Raw genomic sequence first — 11,707 nt, forward strand, 5'->3', positions numbered from 1 at the left:
GTGTTAGTACAAAAAACTGTATGTCTATTTATATTTTCAACTAGCTTTTGCCCGCGACTTCTTATTATGTGTCGCTCATAAATTTTCTGTCGATAACTCGGATTCTAAGCAACGTATCTCGATGAGACCTATACCAGAATTTTAAGTTAGGCCATCAGCTATACAAAAACCGCATCAAATTCCATCCAGTAGTTTTTGCGTGATGCTCGAACAAACATTCAGACAGAAAAAAATAAAAGAAAACTGTTTTGGCTTCTATTATTAGTCCCATAAAACCCTCAATAATTATTTATCTTCTATGTACGTACAGACATAGGTAGCTTTATATTTACATATTGATATTTGGTTCTAAACATTGCGGCAAGTGCTACTTCATTCAACAACTTATATTTCTTTTGAATAGTTATTTGCACGGCGTAGCCTGATTTATTAAGAGATTAATTAAATAGCTAATTTTCTATTTCTAACTCTATATCGCTATTTGTTGTATGTATTTTTAGCTTTTATTTCCTGATACAAAAGCTAAAAATATATAAATATATAGTATATGTAGTAACAAAAGTACTTACAAAAGTATAGTTATGAGTAACAAAATTATTCTAACGAAGGGCCAAGCTATCATTAATAAATTTATACAGCTATTACCTAGTTACTTACTTACTTGAAATTTATAACTTAACAGTTCAACAACACCTCGAAATACCTTGCTGGCCTTTAACATAAGGTTACTGACTTAATGAGTAATGTTAAACCACCGGAACAGAATGCATATAAACACAAAGTTACACGAATTGGTATGGTCAAGCAATTACGAAACTAGTATGGAATGGCGATGAATGGAATATGATGAGCTGCGAGCTATGATGAGATAATGTAGAAAATCTTTGACATTTGTCATATTTTGCAATTAAACACTCCGTGGCGCTAGGTCGCCACGACCGTTCACTACCTAGTGGTCCTGGGTTCGATGCCTAGCGTAGCCAAATATTTGACATTTTATCACAAATATTTGTCAGCGGTTCTGGTTACGTGTGTGTGCATCGGACCCGCGATACAAGCAATGCTTAGTTTGGGCCGTTGAGTCTTGTCCATTTGTACATCTGACCACATGAAACTACTTATATATGTTCATTATTGTAGCTATAAGTGGTTAAATCGTCATTACTTATTTTTAATGTCCCCAATGTTATCCACAAGGAATAATTGAAAATTCCAACATTTTGGTCACCCATCCAATGACTGACCATTGTAAACAACTGAACCGAACGCGAACCACTGAGCTACCGAGCTTCTCCACGTTAACTTCCTTCATGATTAAGTTTATTTTCGAAAGTACAGCTAAGAGCCAAAGCATAACAACCCAAGTTGCATTTGCAGATGGCCTTTATAAACAAGTTATTATAAACTTATGCAAATATATCGTATTAGAAGACCATAATACAATGAGTCAAGCTTGCCACGAGCCATGTTTAGTGTTTAGAATGCATCGTATGCATACATACGTACTAAACGAAATTGTGGAATATTATAATCCAACGCTCGAAATAATTTCCGACGTAGAAGTTGTCTTATAAGATATATATCTGAATGATATTTTTCAGCCCTTGCGAACTTTACTTTAAAATTCGAATATAAGGAAAGTAAAAAAATCGCATCCGTACCTATTTGAAATTTTGAATATGGCCGTCATAAGGGTCAAAGTTCTGATGATTTCGTTTAATAATGTTAACATTTAAATGGCTACGGTGATGTATAGGTATATGATGGTAGATTTAACGTGTATTTCCGTACCCCGGCGACAGTTCACCCTCTTTGAAGATAGACATGTTTACACGGAGCCAATTAGTAGCTAAATACTAACGCGTTAAATCCTGGCCTTAAGTAGGGTTAGCAAAAAATGTTTCACCACTTTCTGTTAAAATATCTTAAGTAGGTAATCAGAGAGATAATCTAACTGCCAGCTAGCCCTATCCAACACTTGTAAAATACAATATATGTAACTTATAACATAATACATATAGTATGATAGTATATAAGCTATATGTTACTTTATCAGCAAACAGTGAAACAGGCCCATAGTTACGTATTTTACGTATTTATTCATTTGAGCATTGTCCTCAGAGCCTATAGGATCCGCTTCCCTGCTTTTTCTACTTGCACTGTCTTGTCATCGGCGTCCTTAGTTGTCAGATAATTGGCACGCATAGCGTCAAGCCTTTTGCACCGCTTCATCCTGATCATTATTTAATCGTATGATTTTCAACTTTATTTATGGAATTACTAGAAATACCAGACTACGGAAAATGAAAAATAAATTTATGGACAACGAGCAGCGCCCCGGGGCCACGCTCCCATGGAAATTTAGAGATAAAAAGTGCCCTATGTGTTATTCCAGGTTATTTTCTACCCGTGTACTAAATTTCATATCAATCCAATTTAATCTAAATTGAATCTAATTTAATGTCGACATTTTATGTTTCTGTATCATTTTAAATTTATTTGTTATCTAATTTTTTAATTTGTATTTTTTCACAATGAGTATTTGTTTTGCTATTGCTATTGCTCCAGTCGACATGCGCATGAGTGCTCCGCTTGTGTTGGGCTAAATATAGCCCGCGGGCGTTCCTGCGTGGAATGCAAATGCAAGCTTGAAAGTTCTGTGCACCTTATGTTCTTAGATTATGATTTACCTGGAAGTAGGGTTGCCAGAAAGATCATGCAAAATAAAATTAATCCCGATTTTTTCGAAATATAAGTTAGTGAAGTGAAATAGGAAAATATTGAGTGATGATCTAAAATTTCGAGCATCTACTAACCGTTCCATCTATATGTATACGAAACCGTTATGCCGGCTCCATACTGTCGTCGAACAGTTTGCCAAACTTTGGCAGATTCGGTAGACAGTGCTGGTTTTTAATTGCGGTAAATAAAAGCAACCATAGTAACTGCGCAATATTCACGCATCTTAAAAATTATTGCATACAAATAGTTTGAAGTAGTATCCTTTCATCCCGGAAAAATAACTGCTCCCGTGGGAAATCACGCAGGCGAAGCCGCGAGTAAAAGCTAGTATTTAATATTTTCAACCACAGACTATCAGCGCCTTTTGGAACGACGACCATGGAGAATAAACCTGGAAAACGCCGATATAAACGAATTTGAATTACAACCTGTAACCTGTATGCTCAAGCGCATGTCTGCATACACCGAAATAAGTCAAGTGCAGTAAACACTCACTAATTGTTATGCAGTTAGGATGCGCCGGCTCGAGAGCCATCGAGACCACTCGGCCAAGTAGGTTAATTAATTATTAAACTTTTATTGTTGTTTTACTATGCACTTTTGTGTAATCCGAAAATGGAACTAGTAATAAAATGTAAATAATATTTTTGTGTTTAAAAAAAATCAACATTATATAAAATTAAGTAAATTATAAAATCACAATAAAAAAGGATATTATTATTAAAGATAATACTGTCACACTTAAATATCAGTCTGTCATATTAAATTTCAATAATACTGTAATACAAAAAAATACAAAGTATAGTTCATTGCTTGCACATTAAAGGAAAACCTATAAAAATTCTGTAAAGTGTACGTCTTCACGCGAGTTAAACTCGCACTTGACCGATTTTTTATGTGTGCAGGCACCAGATGCAACACTTGCCCTACGCAAAAATTGCTTTGAAAGATTTAATTAAAAAGAAAAGAATGACAACGCCCAATCCCAAAGGTATTTTTTTTGATATAAGGTATTTTTTAAAAACAAAAAAAAAGATCTATGAATCTGTATTTTTTTCTCGTGCCGCAAATGTACAACACGATTTCCGCTTCTTTTCCAAATGTCAATGTCATTCGACAATGTTAGCACTTAATGTCATCTCATATCTCATATGAGCATTTTCTCGTTCGATTCCTTTCGGAACACAGCACGTGCGGCGGGAATAAAGCGTCGGAGCCCAGTGTCCGCTCAATTTATGTTATTATAAAAAGAAGTCGCGTTTGTGTCTATAATCGCGATAAACTCAAAAATTACCGGACGGATTTTCGTACGGTTTCATTTGTTTTCATAGTGTCATTCCTGAGTAAGGTATATTTGTTATGCGTTTACCCGAACAAAGCCGGGTCGGGCCGCTAGTATCAAATAAAAGCAACTAGAAGTATGTAACTTACCGTTATACAATCGATGTTTTTGCCGTATTAGAGTCGTAATTCGTAACTTCTGATTACGGCGCAGCAATCTAGATCGCATAATTGAATTGGCATTGACTCGCACAATCGGGGCCAAGTATAGTGCGAGGCTGGGTCAAATGCTACAGTTCGACGATTGACCATAAACGACCATAGACAATAGAAAATGGGTAGGTACTTTCCGTCTCCGGGAAATGACGTTGATGGGGACATTTGCAAAGAAAAATCGATGCTCACTTTTTTAAAACATTTTAGGGTCGAAAAAGCAAATCATAAAAAAATAAAGCAGTTTTCACAAGGTACGAAACACAATATGTATCTATGTCTTGATAAATTTTATTAATCAACTTTATCTATATTTTAAAGTAAGTACAATTAAATTAAATTAATAAAAATGTTTTTGACTCGTAAAGAAAGTCGTTCACTGACTCCGAGATCTACATAAAAGTTCCGTATAAAATTAATTGTTTTTAACATAAAAGACTTGACTAGTGCTCCTTTTTGGAAATAGCGTATTAGAATGAAAGCCCAAACCTCAATCTTCTTAAAATATAACTAAAGTTATAAATTAACGTGTAGGTATAAGTATCTACATTCACATAAGATTTATTGTAAACCCGATCATCAAGTGTAAAGTCTAGACTCCACAAATACTAAGCTAAATTATACTAACGAATATAAAGTACCTACGCTATGTGCTATTCCAGGTTAAATCCTATCCATCCAGTAGATTTTGGGTGATTATGTAAAAAATATCCTCACAAACTCATACACATCAAAACTTTCGCATTTATAATACCGGCTACACACTATCCGCTCACTAAAACTTGGCGGTTTCGACGTATATTTCTGTTTTTTCCTTGTGGTATAAAAGCACACAAATCACGCAATGTACACCACGTTCATTCACGTCGGCATTTGGCTTAGTTCGCCGATAGTGTGGAGCCGGCATCATATTAGCAGAAAGTACAATTGAAATGAAGAGATCCTGGCAGAAGGGGCAAACTCAAAAATGGGCTTTTGAAAATCTGTACAATATATCCGAGCTAAACTTGTCCGCAGTGGACGACCGGCTTTATGACTTCAGTCGCAATTTCGCGTGTCATCTCTAAATTGTGACTGAATGCAATTTGCTGCACAATCGTCGTAATGCACTAAGGGGGCCAAGGGCTGTAACTTGTAGATCCAATCATCTCATTTATTACGGCCAATAGGTCAATTTATGAATTGTTTTACTTTGTTGTCTAGAGCAGAGAATCACTAAAATACCGCGGCAAATTGTGGAACTATCAATAACAGATCGGACACGTTCTTGTCTGCGACAGTAGCGCCACGTGTGGAACTTTCGTGGCATTAGATGTTTTAAACTGAAAATATATATTTTTTTATTATTTCATTCAGAACAACAATTCGCAGAAAAGTTCGGCAAACATTGTTGGGTTTTCATTGCGGTAAATATTAGCTCTCGTACAACATACGCAATGTTCAATAATAAATGTATAACCATATTTTTTTAAACCTAGGATAGGATCTTTTATTTTTATTAGATTTCTAAGAACTATTAAAAATCATGTTGCTATTAAATACTGTGAACGCACACTTCAATATTCTGTTTTCTATTGCTATGCATGTTGTATGACGTGTATTCAATAAATCCTATTCTATCCTATTGATAATAACGACATCTACAGTTATTATTACAAAACGTACCCATTGAACGTGATAGCTAATTTCGTCGATCTCCTCAACTGTCAGGATGGCCGAGCGGTCTAAGGCGCCAGACTCAAGGTTTACCTTGCCTGTGTAATCAGGTATGAGTTGTTCTGGTCCTCTCTGAGGGCGTGGGTTCGAATCCCACTTCTGACAAAGTTTTTTTTTTCGTTTTTTATCTTTATCCACATTTTTTAGCAACTCCGAATTTTTTTTTTATTTACTCACGTTTTTTTCACTCGAATCTTCTGGTATTGTTTTACAAATGGTAAGACTGTGATATTGTGTCTTTAGCCAATGGTTTGGGGGCCTAGGCCTAGATGTAGTTAGACATATTTGCAGAAAATATTCGAAAAGAAAATATTGCCTACTATTTACAATACAAACTAATAAGTAAATTTCGTCAATGGCAACATATCCTCGGTAGTATAGTGGTAAGTATCCCCGCCTGTCACGCGGGAGACCGGGGTTCGATTCCCCGCCGGGGAGATAATTTTTTTTCAATTATTCAAATATTTTTTTTGTAGGTGGGCAGTGTCGGTGTGATGGTGCGGGTGCACACAGTGCTTCTGGTGGTAGCACTGTGCCGCGCCGCCACCACACTCGACTCTGAGCTCGGCGTTGGCAAAGCGATCAACATATTCATGAGGTTTGTATTTATTTGTTTTATTTTATTATAGCTACCTAACGCAATCAAACAGTTTCCGCAAAAGAAAAGAATGGACGCGTGCGAAATATTTGTTGTCACTCACTAGAACCACTGATAATAAACGTACTAAAACAGACCGGTCTATTTCAGTTGACAATGGTCGCACATGTATAACAGAATACATAATTATTTATTTTTCACGTATTTTTGAGACTAAATCTTTGCATAAAACATAAAAAAAAAACAAAGTGCACAGTTTACTCAGTGGCGCCATCTCTTGTCATAACACCGCAACTCTTTCAGATATGGCTATCTCAGCATCTGCATGCGCGTGGTCCCCCGCAACGATACAGAAGGCTGGGTGTTCAGAGAGCCCACAGTCAGCGTGTTCAGAGAAGTGGACCAGTACTCCATCGCGCCCAAGCCCAGGCAAGCCAAGACCATCTTCGACGGAGACTTCCACATGGAGTTCTGCGATAACCTGAAGCAGCTACTACAGGCCTACTTCAGGGACTTTACTTTTGAAAGGTAGGACAATAATGCTCATCTTCAATTTTCTATCTAAATAAAGTTTTATATTTTACATGGAATGGAATTAGTTTAGTTATTTGACAATAGATGTCGCTTGTGAATTGTTTTTCTTTGATTTTGCGTATAAGCTTAGAGCTATATATTTATTAATTTATTCCCTATCTACTATATTTTCATGGGTTCTGGAAAGGAAAAACCGGGAAAACGCTCAGTTGAAATAGTTGACAGTTATTTCTCATGATTCCAGGTTAGAGCGCCCCTGGCGAGCGTTCACGGCGGGCTGGCCTACCGACATAATGGCGCGAAACCTCGGCATCAACTCCTCCTTCATCAGCGGCGACCACTGCTACGTGCTCGTCAGGGTCTCAAGGTACCAATAATTATTTATTTATAATTATTATTTATGTTATGTCCAGACGCGCGGGTCCACCTAAATTATGGCGGGAAATATCGGAACCAAGTACTCCTTCACCAGCTGACGATAATACGACGATCTAACGATCTCTTGATAGGTATAATGGTATAGTAACCCTTGTAATTATAATGCTCGCACTCATACAAACTGTGCAATATTCATGCATTCGCATCGCATCTGTCCGAGTGCGGCGATAGTGTGCAGCCGACATAACATAATGTTCGGTCAACTAGGTATAAAGGTCCGATTCTTATATAGATTTTCTTATATCTTCCAGGTTTCGTGAAACAGCAAAACTAAAAGACTTGCCTAACAACATAGTCGTAGAAGATGTTGTGTACGAAGCAATACAGGAATCTGTTATAGGCGATACAGTGTCCATTGCCGACTTCATTAGGAAATACGGCTCGCACTATATTGCTTCTTATGTTACGGGTAATTCTCTCTATCAGGTGAGAAAGATTTTTTCTTTGATTTTAAATACCTGAAAGACAAGAATAGGTACAATGACATATTTTTGCCTCTAGTAAAGTTGTCCAAATGACACATAAACTGAAACTCAACAATATTGCAATAACAGTGAAGTTATATAATATGGGTAGTATGTATCTGTATACAAAAAATACTTGTACAGTTTGCCCTGTCAGGAAAGCGTAGCCATTATTGAAATTAAAATTACAAAAACTGGAATAATAATTTCCACATTTTCTGATTTATAATTTAAACCGATTTTTGAAGAAAATACGATTTTCCTTTAATTTTCCTACAATTTATAAGTCAAAATAGATGATGGCCTGTAATAACCTCATTAAACAAATACATTTGTTTAAACATAGTGTTACAAATCACCGGATACTGTTTGCAATGTGCAGTCATCTCACGCAGCCTTGTACGGTATCAGAAACGTGACACTGTTTACCTCTTAGAACGGACGTTTTGGAAACACACGATAATTTTGCGACTAGGAGGTTTTTAATCGACACTACTGTATTTAACAAACTGTAATGTTCATATCACTAGAAATTTATATTATTTTTTGGTACACAAAGTAAATAAATCAATTGATAACGTTGACATTGCGTTCTTCATAATAAACCTTCATAGGCAGACTCGATGACATAGGTACTTTAATTTAAATGATATTTTACGAAGCTACAAACTACTAGCATTTCTGAACGACCATTGCTGAGAGGGAATAGATACGTATAGAAAGTCTTTTAATCAGTGTTGATCCAACATGATGATAATGATGCTAAATTGGGTTACATTGTTTTTCTTCACTGCATCAGCATGCTAGGACTTGAACCTTGGCTTGGCACATAAATTATCACTGTAAATTTAATTCTAGATAACTCACTATCCTCAGGTTTTCGTCTTCTCCCGCGGGGTTTACGCGAAGATAAAAGAGCGAGTGAAGTCTGGAGGTGTCACAGAGCTACCTCCTAGTGAAATTAACAACTTTTTCTCCCCGTTTTACGCAGAACACATCGGCGCGGTCAAGGTTGGATTTTAAGCCTGATTCTAAAATCATATTGGTTTAAAAAAATATATGATATGGGTATTGCTCCTTTAGCGGATTATCTACAGCAGATAATTCATCAAAGGGTTCACAATCACTTAAAGTCCACGATTCATTTATTACGTTTCATGACAATCATTTCATGAATTACATTTTCTGCTTAGATCCAGGCATTCTACCACAAAACTTCTTTTCTAATATCACCTTCATGTTTCTTTTCTTATAAACGGGTGTTATTCATTCATATTCATTCATTTATTTTAAAATAAAAAACGGACGTGTATTACGGGATAGAATATTTTTTTGGAGATTTATTTTATAAAAGCGTTCAAGTTTCTACCGCTTGATAAATTGGCAAAGAAGTTTTGTCAATCCAACATTGATCCCCATAATTGAAATGAAAACTTGGGGATAACCACTACCTTAATGAACGAATTCCGATTTATTTCAATATTTTTGTCTATGCTCTCGCTCCAGGTATTTGTGTTCTCTAGAACTGCATACTCTATGATAAAAGAGAGATTAAAAAGCAAAGGTGTCGCTGATATAACAGCAAAGGAGTTGGAGGGATATTTCTCCCCTTGGCACGCCAAGCATATCGGGCAAATAAAGGTAACACTATTGTGTTTTACGCAAACATAATACTGCCCATTGCACTGTAGGTACTAGGTGCTGGGTTTTTACAGGTTTCACAATATACATACACTTCATTCATTATTTCATATTCATTAGCATAATCATTTGTTTTCATTATTCGTTTCAAGATATTTTAAATGATGCTGAAGAAATCAAAATCTAAATTCCGGTGTATGGTATGGTATGGCCTTAGCAAATCTAGCGACTACATAAAACTGAATGAAAATTTTTGTAACCTCTATTTTTCAGGTGGCCAGTGGCAACAAAACTGTTGAAAGCTGGGCCATGAAGCGGCTTCGCGTCCACTACTACATATTTTCATATCCCAGCCTTCTGAAGCTGCATGGAGAGCCAGCCTTACTGCGAAGCCTCGACTCGCTCCTAGGGAACGAGGCCTTATTACAATTAGAATTAAAGACATTATCGCCTGCGTTTAAAGACGCGAAAAAGAAGAAGTGGTTCGAAGAAGTCATAGATAATTATTTAAAACTTTGGGAGAGTAATATGTGATCGTGATACATGAATAGATTTATTAATAATGAATACTTAAATTTTCGGAAATGCTGTGGTTTGATGACACTTCCATAACCCGTAAAAAAATCTACATGTCCCTATATAAAAAGGTTGTCATGTGCCATTGAATTTCTCCCATCTCGAGGCGTATTTTTATATCATTTACTAAGTTGCAAGTTATGGACATACAGCATTTTCGAATACAAATTACTTCAAATTTAGCTGTTATGATAATTATTTTTAATTGTATGAATCAAATACAACGTAAAAGTCTGATTCACAATTTTATAAACATAATGTCTTCCGAAATAAATTAAGGAGTTGATATTGTAAGTGATGTAAAGTTTTTCCAAATGGAACTCAAATATTAAATTTTACAAATAATTTATTACAGTACATATACCTACCTAATGATGTTCTAACCTTAACCAGGCTGCCTACATGTTCAACGAAATGCGACAAATAAGCATCATAAATTCTATTTACAATATTGAAAGACAAAATAGAACAAAATAAAAATACAGTGAAATACTACTTATTTAGAAATAAATAGAATTGTATTTTTGTAAATAAAAAATTTCGCCTTAAATATTTGGCAGATATTTTTGTAAGAGATTTTAGGGATATAAGAATAAGTAGTATTTGGACCCCACAAATTTTATTGAAATAAATAAATAATATAAATAAATTGTAGATAACGGATATAATAATATTTTTCCATTAAATATTAGATTATTATTGAAAGTAAAAAAGTGCAATATTAGTAAATCAATATAATTCACAAATTGTGGGATCAATTTTAAGAATGCATTTACATTTGTGTTGCTTAAGAAGTAGTAAATATTCTGATGTAAATATTTTTCGAATAATGATAAAGCAATGAAATAAATTCATTTAATTTATTATTATTTTAATTTCCCATTCCCATCGAATGCAATGAGTGCCATCTATTATCGAACGTCAGTTTCTGCTATTCGACAATAGATGGCGCTAAAATTTAATCAAACAGTAAAATAATCAATTTTTTTTCATAGAACTGACGTTTCACAATTGCTTCCCGGTCATCTATCTTAGTTAAAATAAATTCATTTTTCTTTGTTCTTTCAAAGCCAATCAAATAAAAAAAAAATAAACAATCAATTGTTTTAGTTTATTTTATATCTATTATATAATAAATATTTATTTAAAGGTTAAATACCTTAAGATTAATCACTTCCTAAATTCGTAATCTCTGTGGTATCGTGCAAAATGCGGTCATTGCCTGTTTTTTATCGCAAAACAAACCTGGCTGATACAATGTCATTCAACTTTCTACAAAATGATGAAATCCCAGGTGAAGGACAGGTCTCATATAAAAAATAATATACTTCCATTGGGTACGAAACCCTAAATTAATAACGGATGAGTTGACGTCACTTACCATGGAGTCAAAATAAAAACCGTTTTAGATTTGTATTTTTATGAACACTAAAATATACTGTATAGTTGAATCATAAAATAAATATTAATACATTCATAATGAAATACAATTAATTTATTACTG

At 34.9% G+C, this 11,707-nt stretch overlaps 1 protein-coding gene and 2 non-coding genes across 4 annotated transcripts in view; all 3 read left to right on the forward strand.

Annotated features, from left to right (window-relative positions):
- Positions 1-11,057, forward strand: part of LOC128678558 (torso-like protein) — a 32,382-nt gene extending 21,325 nt beyond the window's left edge. Inside the window, exons 2-7 of one of the 2 annotated variants that reach the window (XM_053760156.2) lie at positions 6,429-6,550; positions 6,854-7,078; positions 7,329-7,451; positions 7,774-7,948; positions 9,493-9,627; positions 9,901-11,057. In XM_053760156.2, coding sequence (XP_053616131.1) covers positions 6,447-6,550; positions 6,854-7,078; positions 7,329-7,451; positions 7,774-7,948; positions 9,493-9,627; positions 9,901-10,161 — 1,023 coding nt within the window. In that variant the 5' untranslated portion in view covers positions 6,429-6,446 and the 3' untranslated portion in view covers positions 10,162-11,057. Of the gene's footprint in view, positions 1-6,428; positions 6,551-6,853; positions 7,079-7,328; positions 7,452-7,773; positions 7,949-8,862; positions 8,998-9,492; positions 9,628-9,900 lie in introns of both variants that reach the window. The other variant, XM_053760155.2, reaches the window with a different exon arrangement.
- TRNAL-CAA (transfer RNA leucine (anticodon CAA)) lies at positions 5,942-6,057 on the forward strand. The gene is made up of 2 exons: positions 5,942-5,979; positions 6,013-6,057. It is a non-coding gene; the product is annotated as a tRNA-Leu (tRNA).
- Positions 6,319-6,390, forward strand: TRNAD-GUC (transfer RNA aspartic acid (anticodon GUC)). Its single transcript has one exon. It is a non-coding gene; the product is annotated as a tRNA-Asp (tRNA).
- Positions 11,058-11,707: the final 650 nt, after the last annotated feature.

This window comes from Plodia interpunctella, chromosome 20, assembly GCF_027563975.2.
Source record: "Plodia interpunctella isolate USDA-ARS_2022_Savannah chromosome 20, ilPloInte3.2, whole genome shotgun sequence".
NCBI lineage: Eukaryota > Metazoa > Arthropoda > Insecta > Lepidoptera > Pyralidae > Plodia > Plodia interpunctella.